The following is a 16,758-nucleotide window of genomic DNA, read 5'->3' as shown; positions in this document are numbered from 1 at the left end:
AGAACATTTTACCATCCAACACATGAGGAAAAAAAAACCAAAACAAAACAAGGTTCTTCATTGAATGAAAAGAAATACCACAAAAAGAATGACATGATACAATTGGCAGCTGCATAAGAGGAAGCACAAAAAGGAAAAAGAGACACACACAGAGAAAGAATTAATTTAAAATTTCTTTGGGAGGTTTAACAACATAGGATTTCTTTTTCTATAGGTCTAATCACATATTCTACTTCTTGGTCCAACAGTAACACAATTATAAGTGTTATAGGGGTGGGACATTTACATTTTTAGGATCAACTTAAAAGCCACGCTTAGAAGACAATTATATTGACAGAGGAAAAAATGCAAAAAGTGCTACAAATCTTGATAACAGAAAAAAATACAACTTTTTTAAAGGAGAGAGGATTAAGAAAAAAAGTATAAACATTCTAATTTCCTAATCTTATAGAAGGGGAAGTACATAAATATGCTATAAAATTAACCAGAAACAGTAACTAAACATTATAAGTTCACTTTTGATAAAACTAAAATAATTTAACAAAATTAAGGGTTAAAGGGTGAAAATAATAGTGAAAACACTCAAACTTTCAATTAATAGTTTAAAGCTAATAATTTAAAAATCAGTAGTGTTAATTTATAAAGTTATAGGAATAACCAACCAAAAAATCGAAAAGCAGACACTGTTAGGAAGTTGTCATCTATGCCTTCCCAGGTGAGGCAGGAGGGGAGTGAGCAGCCTTTAGGTCCTGGGAGAACATGGAGCAGGATGGGAACCACAGTGAACTGTCAGGATTCAGAGCTCTACCAACACTGAATGACCCACGAGCTACAATGTGAGGAGGAAAAGGACTTGAGCATTTATTTCATTTCGTCTACAGACAGGCTAAGTTACTGACTCATTAAAAAAATACAAGAGGGATTATCTTTCATTTATATTTTAGCCTCTTTCTGAGTAGTAAAGTTTCTAAAAGTGCCTGGGAAAACCTGAATAGAAAACAACCTTTTCAGGTATTGTTTAAATAAAGTCACTTGTGCTTCTTAAAGCAAAAATCTACTTAAACATGGTTCTGTGAGAAGCAAAGCCAATAAAAACTTACAAGACTTTTGAGACCTCAGCAACTAGGGCCAAGAAATCCCAAGAACTGTCTGTTGCTTTGTTCACTGCTAGAATCCCAGTGTCTGGCACGCAGTAGGTGCTCAACAAATATTTGTTGAATGCATAAACAGATAAATCTCTTGTTTTTCATAGACAGCTACAGAAGCAGCACTTTCTCCCAGGCTCTCCATGCAACTGATATGGGGTGGGGGCAGCGGGCGGGGGAGAGAATAAAGCAAAGGGAAAGAGCACGCATTGCTTGGCAAAGGGTTCTGCTGATGCGTATACTCCAAGGGTTCCATTATGAAAACTGAATTAATCTTCCATATAGATATGATGCTAATACAATAATACAAAACCGAGAGGTCTTTAAAGAAGACTTGACAGCATGAGGTTTCCGTAGGTAGACAGTCACGAAACATTTGAATGGAAGTGGGTTCTGTCTGATACAAAACAGTGCTTCCTCACTCTCACCCTGGACCCTTTACAAAAGCTTTCTTATAGTGTTTTGTGAGACCAATCTCTTAAAATGATCACTATATATTTTAGCTACAGGAGAAAGGTGCAGTTATTCAACTATTTCTTTACCGAGTATTCCAAATGAAATGCCACAGAAAGGTAGAGAGGTGTACTACCACTATTCAAAAGAGCAGAAGTAGCACGATTATATAAATCAAACAGCCTAAAACTTCCAGAAAAAACAACCTAAGGTGCTCTTTTTAGAGGTGGGGGGTAGTTAGGTGTTTGTTTATGATTTAAGGGGAGAAAAAAAAACCTTATTCTGGTGTTTCGATATCTTTTTTTTTTTTTTTTTTTTCCCTTCAACACAGGTAAAGATTGGAAGGAAAAAAACTACTAAGTTTGATGAAATGTAAGCAATAAATCTGTGGAGAAGGATGGTCCCCACCCATATCCCATCTCCTGGGCCAGCCACTGACATTAATACTGTTTCCACACTTCCTCAGGAGTCAAAATAGTACTTTCAGAATACTGTGGGCCACTCTGAGTAAGTACATTAGGCCAGAAAATAGGGTTTCAAGAGGCTACTTTCTTCCTATTTTTGGCTTAAAAGATATTAGTACGTTTTAAGATCTGAAAACTCAGAGATGGGAGGTTTGGTCTGACAGTGAAAGCCTTATAGCTACAGAACTCAAGGCAGAAAAGCTGGGGATTGTATAACATGTTCTCCTACCATGGCTGAGAAAACCAAACTGTGGTTATAAAAGGATATTCTAGAAGAAAGACAAGACCTAACCTCATGCTTCAGTCACTAATAGAACAGCCAAGGAAAGAAGTTATCGCTCCAAACTGGAACCGATGAAAAAGAAAAAGAAGCAAAAGAAATCTTATTCCTTGCAAGTTTAATAGTCTGCTTGGTTTATATAAAAATAGTGAAGACAAGCTCTATCTACAAAGAATCCAAAGAGACACAAAGAAGTTCATAAAGATGGCTCTGAGTCTGCTGGATGATAATCCTTAGGACGACAAGGGAACTAGGATGACCCAAGCCCAAAAGAGTTTTGACACTATATCTCTGCTGGGGGATGAGCATCAAGGGGACAGCGTGGCTTTGCATGCATCGTGTAGGGGGAGCAGGGATGGGCAATGGAGGGAAGCAATAGATGAAAGAATGTTTCAAAAAGCACTATTACAAAAAACAAATCACCTCTCAAAATATGTGACCTTGTGCAGAAAATAAACAGGCATTTTCCAGTGTTCCTATTCCATAGTTCCATAGTTCCATTTCTGTGCCATTCACTTTCCAAAAATGGGCCATGTCTATTGTCCCCTATTATTGTGAAATACTTCACATGATGGGAAGTACTGTGGAAAAACCTTAGACACATTTTATCCACTGGGTATATGACCATTTTCCAGGGATGGAGGAGTGGGATGGTGTTAATTATGAGTGTGTGAGGCCTGACCCTTAGTTATATTGTTCAGGTGCTCTTTAAAAAGTGAACGGATTTTCTTTTAACACCTTTCATTGAAAATCTGACATGCAGAAAGACACAAGCAATCGGTTAATATAGATTATATGCGTTTGCCAAATTGGAGCTCATAGTAATTTGGAAGTCCAGCACAAGTAAAGGTCACCCCAGAAAAATCTCACTCTTCAAGAAGGCTCTGGCAATAACGAAAGAACGAGATTTTAATCACTGAAGCTAATTACATAGAAGAGTAAATCACACGAAGAGTTATTTAAGTGTCTTAAATACAATAAGAAGTAATTAACAAGAAGCGCCATCTTGACAGCTTCATGTCACAAACCAGGCCAAAAAGGATCAGCTAATTCCCAAGCCGGGAGCCAGAGAATGAGAAACAACTCAAAGTTTGATCTTTTTATTTTTTATTTAAACTGTTTTGATTAGCAGATAACAACTCTTGCCAACTCCACAGCGAAGTTAATCAAGAAAAAAATTTTAATCTATTAGAGGAATGATGAACCTCGTTTTCATTGATTCCCCAGAGGGCAAGAGATGGAAAGTTGAAGACTGTGTCACACCAGAGAGATCCTGTGACTTGACTTTCTCCCACACATCAAGAGGAAAAACAGAATTACACTGAATCCTACTGAGGATACAGACAACTCACACATTTGAGCATGCGAAACACATTTAAAAATCTGCTTTGCAATAACCCTTAAGAGACGGTATCTCATCTGCCTCTTCTTTCCCATGCCCCTGGAATCAGCAGCTTGAGAGCTCTTTCAAAGTCAGAGAATCCCGGCTGATCTCTTTGAATAACGAAAAGGTACTAGCTGCTATGAAGGCCGATATATAGGTGTACAACCGTATATATGACAGCGGACGTAATTTAGATTGGATTGCTTCTTAGTTCTACAGCATTTCCACAAGCTTAGACTAAGCCTGTCTGAGAGCAGCGATGCATTACTACAGAAGCTCTCCTTCCCTTAACCGACCTGGACTTCCTATGACCTCATCAAATCTACTGGCTGATGCCAGTTAGAGTGACTAAAGGCTACTCTGACACTCCTGTGCACATCTGTCCCAACCGGTTGTACCATTTGTTTCTGTTCCCAGATCTATTTATACTGATTGTGGTTGTTATTTTAATTATGTACTTCATTAAATGTTACATTAATAATTGAAATGAGTACAAAAAGAGTAAGTACTTATAAAAGCAACTGAATACTTTTAAAAGCTTTATTAAGGAGAAATAGCTTTGAAATGGCTGAAAAATGAATAAGAGGACAACTATAACAGATGAGGGGGATGTAAATCACAAAAATCTAGGGTTCCATAGTTAGTGTTGCTATTGCTAAGTCCCCAATCCAAAGAGGAAGTTATGCCATTCACCAGAATATCAAATTGTTGATCTGTGCTGCCCATAAATCAAAGATTTGGAAATGCATGCATATTTTTGTGACTAATGTGGAATTTAAGTATTTGAAATAAATAAAATTAAATCTCTCTCCTCTAGCCAATGTTCTTGAATAACTAACCAATGTAGTCAGATAGAATGCTTTTAGTATACCTTAATTCTAAATATAAGTCAAGTATTTGGACATTATCAATACCTCAGCTTTTTTATAATATTATTTGGAATTGTTTAAGTATAGAAAACTCAGGGAAAAAGTAAATAAAAACTAAATCAAGGCAAAGGGAAAATAAAGAGAAGCTATGAGTAAGTTTGGACTATAAAGAGCATGCTGCCAGGTATATACTTTCTAGAGAGGTACTATCTTTGACACTTCCAATAACCAAACACAAGAGGAAAACTATCAGAAACAAATTTTTTTTTTATATTGATCAGATAAAAACAAACCTGTAACTCAAAAGAAACATCTAAGTACTCCCTGTTATGCTTCTAAAGGGATACTTTGCAATACAATAAACAAATCATTCACAAATTTATTGAAGTCCTACCATATGTTGAATACTGACACCACAACAGGGAATAAGAGACAAAAATCACTGTCTTCAGAGAGCTTACTGTCTAGTGAGGGCTGTTCTCAACAATATCACTAATTCTTGTATGTCTCCCAATTGCAGCCCAGCAGTTTACTCACCAAGTCTAGTTTAGAAGAAACAAATTTCTGAGGGAACTCTATGCTTTCCAGGTACCCTGCCAGGCTGGTCTAATTCAAGGTAAATACTTTGGTAAATCATAAAAACAAAATATTTTTTAAAATCCAATGACAAGAACTGGAAGGTAGAAGGTCAAGGTTATCATCTCTGGCACAAACTTGAAGTACAGATGTACAATGTTATCAATTAAGACCAAGCGACTTCTGTTGTTAACTGACCAAGCTGATAAAAAGGTTGACATCTTCTTATCAAGGCTTGAGGATCTAACTAAAACCTTGGCTGGCTGAACAATCACCTGACCTCCACAGAAATGCAGGCTAGACTGAAGGAGTAATCTTGGTCAAAGCCAAGATCAATGCAGTAGAAACCTTAAGGTTTCATGGCATGGGACATGGCCATAACACCCTACTAAGGAAAAAGTTTTAAACCAGCTATCTCGAATTTTCTTTAAAAATAATGTCTATAGAACACTCCTAGAATATCTAATTTTAAGCAGTATAAATTTACTTTAAAAATATAGCTCAGGGGTAACTAAATGAAAAAAAAAGTCCATTCTAAAAGATTGTTAGATAAACATGGGCATCTGCCACAACTAAGATGTGCATTTTTATAGTAGTAATGTTGTTTTACCGGTAATTAGATTAGAGGAGCAGTTACATAGTGGGAGGACTCCTTGTTTGTGAAAGTAAAAATTTTCATATAGGGAACACTAATGTTCCAGCTCTCCGTAGCAGGGAAGTTTGCATCAAGCTCCTAAGAAGTACTGACAAACTGGTAATAAACAATGCAAACTATACGGAGAGACAAATAACCAACGTATTTCCTGCTTTCTTCCATTTCAAAAACATTACCTGATTTGTCAAGAAGCTGCTTCTAACATGATGTCTATGATGCTGTTAAGGTAATGACACCAAAAGCCTATATTAAGTTCCTCTTGGCAAAAACGAAGCCTCCGATTGTTGTGTGAACATCAACAACGTTAATACGGGAGTGGTAACAGTGGCTAAAAATCCTCATTTCCAAATGTGACAACACGAACGAGGGGGAAAGGCTCCTGTTTGGTTAAGCTTCTGGAAGGTAAATGAGCTACAGGATCCTCTTCCTCTATAGAGGCAAACAGCAACTCAGAGGTGCTTCTCCCAAAGGGCTTCACCGTACTTTCGATAAGACGATTCCCGTTTTGATGAGAAGCCTATTCTTTCCTTCCCCTCCATCATGCCCCATTAAAAGAAAAGAAAAACACCAGTTTGTAACAAACAGCGTTTAAGATTGTTAAATAGAGAAGGAAACAATTACCATGCTGGTATATTTTACGCAGAGTAAGAACTGCTACCGAGGACTGACGGATTGTTTTAATATTTACTGTGGAAGCATGGCCCGGCAGGCTTCCTCCTTCCTCCACCAGACACCTCCCTCAGAAGACTGTTCATCAATCACGCTCTCAAGAGACTTTGGAATATAATCAGGAGGCAGTCAGCACAGTAGAAGAGGAAGACCCTGTCATCTGCTGATTACATACATCCACACAAAGAAAATGTCAAATTAACTTCTCTTCTTCCCTCTTTTTTTTTTTCTAGCCTACAATTGAACTTCCTAAACCAATATGCAGAAGAACCTTTCTAACTGCGGCCTGACTGACTTGCAATAAGTGGCATAATTATTAATAGTAATAATGTGTGCTACACAGTGCAAGTACACAGAGCCCAATAAATCTTAAATAATAATAATAAAGTATATGACTAGCTAATGAGTGATTATAAAGTACTTTGCAAACATAAAGTGCTACAGAGGCACATAATAATCATAAATCACTGTGTTAAGAGCAACAGAAAGCAAATCAGGGCAAAAGGAAGGAGACTTGAATGAGGAGAGAACTCTTAGCTAAGGCTGAGCACTCACATTCCTCCAATGGTGACAGTGGCACAGGTACGCTCTGAAAAGGCAGGCACCGTCTCTGTGGCTGGGCTGGCTGGTCTAATGTAGTCCACAGTCACATTGACCTGCAAATAAAGAATCAAGGTAGTTAAGGTTGGGAGTTTACAAGATGGCTCTCTAGCGGCCACTCGTGCCTGCGTATCGTGAAAGCTCACCATATTCACAATTCAATTTTCTGGATCTAAGATTTAAAAAAAATAATAACTGAAAGACAGGTGAGCCACGCACTGGTCGAAAATATCTGCACAAAAGCCTTATCTAATAGATAACAGAGAATTCCTAGCCAAAATATACTAAGGACTCTTAAATCACAACAACAGGAAAATGAACAAACCGAATTTTATAACGGGCAAAGGATCTGGACATCTCATGAAAAAGACTTACAGATGGCAAAAAAATATATGAAAAGATGCTCCACATCATATGTTACTGAAGAAATGCAAATTAAAACAACTGTGAGCTACCACTACATGCCAAACAGAATAGCCAAAATCCAGAACAGTGACAACAAACGCTGGTGAGGATGTGGACAGGAATTCTCATTCGCTGTTAATGAGAATGTGAAACAGTACAACCACTTTGAGAGTTTGGCAGTTCTGTACAAAACTAAACATACTTTTACCATATGTTCCAACAACTGAAAGCCTAAGTCCACACAAAAACCTGCACACAGATGTTTATAGCAGCTTTTTATATAATGGCCAAAACTTGGAAGCAACTAACATGTCTTTCAGTAGGTGAATGGATAAATAAAAGTGGTCTGGAAGTCAAAGGAATATTATTCAGCATTAACACAAAATGAGCTATCAAGCCATGAAAAGACATGGAGGAGTCTAAAATACATATTACTAAGAGAAAGAAGCCAATCAAAAAGCTGAATACTGTATAACTCCAACTATGACATTCTAGAAAAAGGCAAAACTATGAAGAAAGTAAAAAGATCAGTCATTGCCAGGGGCCAGGGGACAAAACAGGGAGATTCTTGGCATGGAAGATTCTTGCAGCAGTGAAACTGCTCTGTATGATACCATAATGATGGATACCTGTCATTATACATTTATCCAAACCCACAGAAGGTGCACTACCCAGTGAACCCTAACGTAAACTATGGACTTTGGATGATGATGTGGCAACGTAGGTTCATCAATTACAACAGATTTACCTCTGTGGTGGGGGACGGTTGATAGCAGGGAGAAAGCACTGGGGGAGGGGGATATATGGGAACTGTTTACCTTCTGCTGAACCTAAAGCTGCTCTAAAAAAAAAAGTTTATTTTTTAAAAAAGTGACTGATAACAAAAGAGAGACAAACGGCTGAACATTTAAGGCCCCACAGAAATTATACTTGACAGAGCAGAGGTTTGCAACATTCCTGCAAGACTCCGACACATTATGGTAAAGCAGTTCTTTAACCCTTCAGACTCCTTTGAAAAAATCAGGATTTAAAAAATGTGAAATGCCTCTACAGGAAAACTGTATATAATTTCAGTCTGCAAAAGTTAAAAACTATCAAGAAGAACAAACAAGATGACGATCACAAAGATGCTTGGGACCAGTTTCACAGTATATGAATCAAAATGACACAGCTAACTACACCCAATACCAACAAAGTTAGAGTTAGGAAGTTTTGGAAAAAAAGAAAAAGGCTAGAATGGACCAGAGGAACCTTTAGGTTCTGAGTTAAGAAAGGATATGTATTACAAATAGATTAGGAAGTCAGGAGCCTAAAACAGGAAAGCTAGTTAATCCCAGCATACGCTAAATGTATGGATTACGGACATACGGAGCAATGCTTTTTCCTTACAAATCCTTTCAAGATAAACATGTTTATGTGTCAAAAGAAACAAATACGTGGTATTCCTTAGCAAACATACAGGGTCTGTTTTATAGAATTATAGTATGTGCCTAGTTTTGGTCACAGCCAAGGTTTACATACCTGTACTGAAGAGACACAATGGGTCAAGTAGCCTGAAGCCATCCCACAGCCTGAAAGTCTAGAATCCCATTTCCTAAACACACCTTTAGTTCCCACTGATTAGGCCAAAGACAGCCTATAGCACAAGCATCAAGTTCAGCCACACTGCTGGTGAGCACCATTAAAATCCTTTCAAACTGTCCGTTCCTCAAAAAATCATTTAAAAATGAATACGGAAATTTTGAAAAGGACAGCTGCCTCAAAATTCCAACTGTCAGATCACTCACTTCAACATTCCATCTAATCACATTTTAAAAGCAACAAGACGTCATATCAGAGAGTAAGCCAATTAAGAGCTGAAGGTAAGAGGTACTATCACAATACAACAATACAGAAAAGAAGAAATTATGATGACTCCTAAAGTCAGGAGCCTACACTGAAATTATTGCTGGGTCTTATCAACTTGTCTAAAGCTAAGGAGAGATGGGTCACCCTGAGGAATGTGATCAGACCAGGGTGGGGTTGAACAACTCATATGCAGCCAAAGACAGGGCAAGGAGCAGGACGTCTCCACACAGTAGGCATGGCTGACTCGATCCAGTGGAGGAAAAGAAGTTCTCTCCATGCTGTCTCTCCCTTCTGGCAAGGTCTCACAGCTAAGGTACAGAAGAATCGGGAAGATGGCAGAAGCACACTTGGATATCTGCTGAAGTCATGGCAAAATCACACAGAAAATCAGTGTACAGGAGCTAAACCTCAAGGGTGCCCACATCTTGGAATGGGAAGTAACTCGGGGCCGTGTTTAAAAAGAGCACAGCCACCGAATATGGTCCAATCTGGGGCATTTGGTGGGAAGTCATATATTGTGATGAGGAAAGGGTTCCACATATCTTTGTTTTCACTCACATCTAATAAGCTCAAGCCCTCAATTCTAATTCTGGGACGGAAATAATCCTTGCTTAAAAATGAATTAAGTAAAGCTCAAGGTTACCTTGGACCTACCAATGCCAAGCCTTCTCTTCAGTGCCAAATCCACTGCACAGAGTAACATCAGCTCCCTACCCAGAGGGAGTGCCAATTCGTCAAGGCCACTTGAGTAGCGGTGGTGGCGGTGGTGATGATGGGGCGAGGAAAATGCGCGGTAAGGAGACACAAACAAAACTGAACACCTGAGAATCTCATCTTCCAGTTCAGAAGGCCAAAAGATGTGCTATCCCAAAAAATGTCTCTGAAGGAGATCCATGGGAAGAACTGCCCCCAAACAAACAAAAGAACTTTAATCTTCAGAAAGAACCAAAAGCTACATTATCTGCGAACTGATTTTTCCTATATCTAGAAAAGAGAGTTGAAAATAAGAGATTAAAGAGCTCATTGGGGAGGCAAAATTATTAAAGAAAATCTCATACAAATGAGGCCCTGAGACTAGCCCACAGCCAAGACACACACCTGCAGGTGGCTTATGACAAATTAGGAATTAAAGTCAATGTGTAATTAGCATTTATGTCCCTCTCCTGTGGATTCTGAGATCTGTACCTTGGAGTTTTCTGACTTCCAGATACTCATCACTGACTTGTCAATCACTTGAAAAAGAACCACAGTTTAAACAGTTTCAGTTAAAACAACTGCAAGTATTGCTAATGTCGTCATTTGAATAAATGACAACCTCAATTCTGCGCTTATGGGTAAGTACATATGGAATGGCATGAGTTAGAGAAGTAATGGGTTAATAAAGATGTGGTCCTCGTTTTTCAAGCAAAGATACTTCTGGAATGTTGGTATACAAGTACGTATTTTACATGCACATGACACAAAGATAGGGCCTGCTCCCTCTTTACAGCGATGACCACAAGGAGCCATGGGCTCTTGCTTGGACCCACCTGTCATTCTCTTACAATTAATTCATATCACTTGTTTGGTCTCACTTTTTCTTCACCTGGAAAATGAGAGCACTAGACTAGAACATTAGAGCATCAATAGACTCTAGAATTCTAAAAGGTAACTTAGCCGAAATGGTTTACTATATAGTGTTTTCTTGAACCTTTGTAATTCTCACTTTACGCTTACTACAATAAATTGGAACACATAGATTGTACGCTCTAGGAGGAGGCCATGTCTTTTATTCATTAAAACTGCAGTCACAAGGCCTGTACATGGAGAAGGGCACTTAGGAAATATTTGCTTCATGAATGGATGCCCATAATCAGGAACCTTTTCAGACATGAAATTCTGAAGGACACTTTTGAAATGAGGGGGTTAGGCATTTTGAGGACCATTTTGTCTAGCTGCTGATTGGGATAAAGCTTTAATCGAAGCCATTCCTATAACAGATTAAGCAAGCACAATATATACAGTATCCCATATTATTTGTTTCTTAAAGAGGTTCTCAAAGAAAAAGGTAGCAGGAAATCTAATTCACCTTTGGTCCATTTGAATGTGGAGTTTTCCTTGAAAGCAATTTCAAGGACCCTTCAGAGGAAGTTAAGATGAGAACTTAGGACCAAATTTATATCTCAATATAAAGACTGGAAGCAGTTTAGTACAACAGAATAGCTTTAGGCCACACATACAGAATTATGAGGATCTATGGGTATTCCTCAAACAACTAAATCACTAGAAAAGTGTCAAACCACCAAAGAACTTCATGGACTTTATGATGCTGATGATAATGAAATGACAAAATCTGAACTACCTATGCATAAAAGATAAGGTAGGGAGAAGAACAATTGCATATATGCAACATTTCCAGGCCGCAGCATGAGTTTAGTTTTAATACAACTAGGGCTGTTATGTGAGGCTATTTTGCATAATTGTCATATAATCCCACCCACTATTCCACCTGGCCAATCATAAATTCACAAAGAGCTGTAATAAATATCCTGCCTCTCAAAATAAGCTCTTATATGACCCATCACTCTCAAGACAGAATTTCCAGTTAGCCCCCATGCACCCCAGATATAGAAAAGATGACATCATCTGGGTAAGTCAGAAAACAAAAGTAAGCAGAATAAAATATTATACACAAGTTAGATTAAGAACATAAACTCTGGAGTCACTGGTTGCAGGATTCGGTTTCCAGAAATTCTGCATATGAGCCGTGTGAACCTAACTTCTCTGTGCTTCAGTTTAACATAGACAACTCTTTCTAGCTCACTGTTATAGGGAAAAATGCATTAATATACATGAGGCATTTAGAGCAGGGCCTGACTCACAGTAAGTTCTATGAGTCAGTTATTTTTAGATAAACATATACTGACTTTCTCAGAGGAGAACCTGGCACAAAGTAAGTGCTAAATAAGTATCCACGAGATAAATAAATAAACAGATGCATACATACACACATGCATAAATAAGATGCATGTTGATTTAAATCATTAGACTACTGAAATCATAAGGCAGAAAGACTCAATTAAATATACTTTTCTCCTTAAGGAGCCACAGCAAACAAGAATATATACCTCATACATATTCATCCCAACTTAGAGATAAATAGGGCTTATTTTAAGGAATGATACACTATTTAGTATTTATTTAGACAGTTTCCAGATTAATTTTGCAGGTACCAGTTACTAGAGATTTTATTTACTGAATATAATTGAAGCAGAGTATAGGGAATCATCTCAATTAATAGGTTAACTAGAGATATTTGGGGAGGATGCTCCTTGAAGACAATGAACAAAGAGAGACCAAGTTTCCATTCTCTTTGTGTGTAAGAGGATGTTCCATAATACTCCTCGATATTTAATTTATTATATTCTTGATCTTTTTTTCCCTGCTAAAAAGCACCTTATGTAACTATTCTAAAACTATAAGAGTTATCTATCTTTTTAAAAATTTGAAACACATTTCGATCACCTATTCATCTAGACATAGGATGAGCTACAAAACAAACTGCCAATGAGCCTCCTGGTCCTGCCCCTGGGCACGCTCTCAGTTTACTTCCCCAGAAGCACTTGAGCTACTCAACATGAGAGGAAGCTGGGCTTACCTCCTCCAAGGCAGCACAGTGTAACAAAAAAACAATGAGTCACAAATGAAAGCAACATGTACCTTTATATGTTCAAGTAGCAACATTAAAAAAAGAAAAAGAAACAGATGATGTTATTTTAAATAATATTTCTTATGTAACTCAAAATATCCAAAAGAGTACAGAATCAACGTATAACCAATAAAAAAAAAAAAAAAAAGTGTTATCCCTTTTACTTTGATATGAAGTCTCTGAAATCTGGTGTGTATTTTGCAGGTACGGCACAATCTCAATTTGAGCCAGCCACATTTCAAGTGCTCGACAGCAACATATGGCTATGGTCACCATACAGGACTGTGAATGCCTAGACTATCTGTTAAGGCACGAGAGTCTTAGCCTCATTCTTCTATCATATGATCCTAGCTTTTGTGGTCCTAACATCCTCTATTTTCTACTGAGAACTTTTCTAATTTGAGAATCCTTGTAAGTACTCTTAAATCAAATATGAAAAAACATGGTATGAAAAGCCAGGTATAAAAAATATAATGTTTATCCTTCATTTTCTTGTAAAAATCTATTGCCCAACTAGATTAGAAAGATAAGCCATTAACTGTTTCCAGTTCCAAGAAAGAATTTTAGGTGTGAGGATAAATTTGTGCAAAGGGGAAAAAAAGTCTTCTAATTTACAACTACCATCATAGAGTATATTCTATTCAATAGTTTAATAAAGATACTTTTTAGGGACTTCTATCAATTCAATGGCTATATTTCATTTATTCTTGATTTGCTGACACAAATCTAGTCTAGAATTCTTTACCTTAGTGTCTGAAATTTATCCTAAAGGATGGACAGTGACTAGAAACTTGGGTTAAAGAAATATTTGTTTTTGTAGTTATAAATAATGTTCCTGCTGAGTACTGATATTAGAAAGAAAATGAGCAATTAGTAGATGTCAACTATTTACTTTTATAACCACAATCCAAAGCTGAAAAATATATGCTCCATTAGAGCATCTTTGAGCTCTGATATCTCTTAAATTAAAACCTTTACAGATACACTCACTAAAGATTATACAAGTACACTGCACAGATAAGGAGACATAAACCAGTGCTCCCTTCCTACCTCTCCAATCCAGCCTAGATGTATTCTGTAACACCCGTTTCCAAATCATTGTAATTAGGTGCTAAGGCTGGTTGTTTATTCACTTGTATTTATGTTGTTTTCTCCTATCTACAATCACCCTTCCAAACTCCCCCAGAGTCAGAACTATTTTGAGCACATTTCATTTTCATCAATGGAATGTTAATCTATAGTGCTTACAAACCTCTATAAGTACAGATCAAAGAGCTTTCTTATTTGAAGCATTTCTGGCAAAATGAACCCCTTAAACCTCCAACTCCCTCGCTGAATGGGTAGATGCTTTCATCTGTTGTGAGGAGAAAGGCAAAACCCAGCTTAACACAGGGCCCCTAAAGACACTATGAGGCTCTAGCTGACATTAGGCATTCATCGAAGCGGACATCATTGCTCTCCCCAAAACAGTCAGTTTGGTAAATATTTAATTAGATGCATACACCGGCATGAGATCCACAAATACATGTGAAATCATTTTTTATATAAGGGGCCATTAGAGATTGACAAAGATTTCTAAAAGTAGTGATAACAACCTGGCAACAAACATAACATTAAAATAGGCTAAAAATACACCGCAAGGTTTATTATATGAGGTAATAATAGGCACATATAAATCATTAATGAAATAGTTTGACAATTGAAAATATTTCAAATAAATCTTATGAGGATCATAGAGAAAAACAGAGACCACTATTTGAAAATAATCTCACAGAGGCCAGCATTTTCATTAACCCTCTCGATTCTTAAGTCCTTACGAATATACAAATGTATCTAAAAAGTGTAATCTGTGCTAATGCTCCAATATCTTATTCATCACTGTATCATGGTATAACTCATCCCAACACCTACTTTTAATACAACAGTTTGTCCCTAAAAAATAATGCTGGGGGCCCAAAAAACACGATTGGAAACTGTCCCTTGTGTCCCCAGCATGTCTTTTCTTACTCTTCATGAGAGCTGCCATCTCCCACTGCCTTTCTCTAGAGGATGGAAGTTGAGTATGGGTCTTTTTTCTCCCTTGTACAAGTGTCAGTCACAGTCATCTGTGTCCAAATTTTCCAAGGTCAGCAGCAGTCGGGGGAAATTAAATCACTTTGTCCAGAACTCTCCCTGGAGGAGTTCCAGCCACACAAGCAGCACAAATACACGGAGATACTTATGCCTTTGTGCAGAATACAAACAATGTCACTCAGACTTTAAAACAACAGCAGTAATAAAACTAAGAAGGGAGGCTCAGGGATATGAAGACAGAGGATTTGCTTAATGACATCTAAGAAGAGTTACTGGGAGGGAAAAAGGATATTATTAAGACATGGATAAAAACAAAAGGTTACATTACATTTTCTCTGCAAATACATGCCAGCCTATAGAGAAAATATCTCCACTCACCAAAAGGCCAAACTGGGAAGCTTAAGCAATAAAAGTGGGGGCTGAAGTATTCACCTCGCCAGGAGTTCTAATAACTTCTATCATTCTGGGAGCTATGTATATTATTCGGGTGAGCAAAGTCAGCAGAGAAAAGCCACTCTGCATTCACTACAGGTCAGAGCACACCCACTCTTCAGCATGCCCATGAGCTGGCATTTAGAAATCACTCAGACAAGAAATATATATTCAGGTAAGTTAACTAAAGGTTACACTCAAAATGGTAATTTGGATTAAAAGAAATGTGTCATGACCTCAAAGGAGAATTATGAAGAAAAATACAATAATTGTTAAGGAATGCCTACTAATAGCACAAAGAAAAACAGCCCAAAGATACAGCTTTTCTGTTATATAAAATATTCTCAGTTTTGTTGCTAAGAAAAGATTCCAAGACAGTCAGATGTTAACATCATAGGCCTTTCTTCCTTTACACATATCGGCCTCTCCCTGTATAAATGAAAGCCTACTAAATGAAGCGAAGTTCCTTGATCAAAGGCACAGTGTGCATAGAGCAATAACACCTAAGGTCAATGTCTGAAACTACACACAGACACTGATCAAAGACCAACCTGAATTGCATCCATGTCCACCTCCAAGTCCAATTCTCTTGGAGGTGGACACGGATGCAATTCAGGTAGCCACTGTTTTGGGGGGGAGGGAGGGGGAAGCGTACGTGCCTACGGCCAACTCGCCGGTCCACAAACACAATTACATATTCAGAAACTGGGTGATTAGCATTAAATGATAAACCTAGGTCGAATGCAGCACTTCCATCTCAAACAGTCCAGATTCATAAAGTAAGCTAGCTCTAGGCAGCTGTATAGACAAAGAAGCCATCTTTCAATTTCACAGTTCTCCAGTTTCCACTGTTAACTTATCAGGGACAAGAAGCAAAATTATTGCTCAGGTTCTTCAAAAAATTAAAAACAGAATTACCAAAAGATCCAGCAATTCTTTTGGGTATATTCAATCTGAAAGGATTGAAAGTGGGGTCTTGGCTATATTTGCGCCCCACGTTCACAGTATTATGCATAACACCAAAAAGTGGAAGCAACCTAAGCATCCATCAATGGATGAATGGATGAACAAAAAATGTGGTACATATATACAATGGAATATTATTCAGCCACGAAAAGGAAGGAAATTCTGACCGACTTGGTTGTACCTGGAGGACAATATGCTAAGTGCAATAAGCCAGTCACACACAAAAAAGAAATACTGTATGATTCCAGTGA

General features: G+C 37.7%; 1 protein-coding gene across 2 annotated transcripts in view; it reads right to left on the bottom strand.

Moving 5' to 3' along the window:
* The window catches only part of SND1 (staphylococcal nuclease and tudor domain containing 1), a 417,018-nt gene that overhangs the window by 236,149 nt on the left and 164,111 nt on the right, over positions 1 to 16,758 (bottom strand). For both annotated transcript variants that reach the window (XM_023528894.1, XM_023528893.1), the window contains exon 12: positions 7,051 to 7,151. In XM_023528894.1, coding sequence (XP_023384662.1) covers positions 7,051 to 7,151 — 101 coding nt within the window. The remainder of the gene's footprint in view (positions 1 to 7,050; positions 7,152 to 16,758) is intronic.

Source organism: Pteropus vampyrus, unplaced genomic scaffold (genome assembly GCF_000151845.1).
Source record: "Pteropus vampyrus isolate Shadow unplaced genomic scaffold, Pvam_2.0 Scaffold33, whole genome shotgun sequence".
Lineage (NCBI taxonomy): Eukaryota > Metazoa > Chordata > Mammalia > Chiroptera > Pteropodidae > Pteropus > Pteropus vampyrus.
This window is presented reverse-complemented; position numbering and strand designations above follow the sequence as displayed.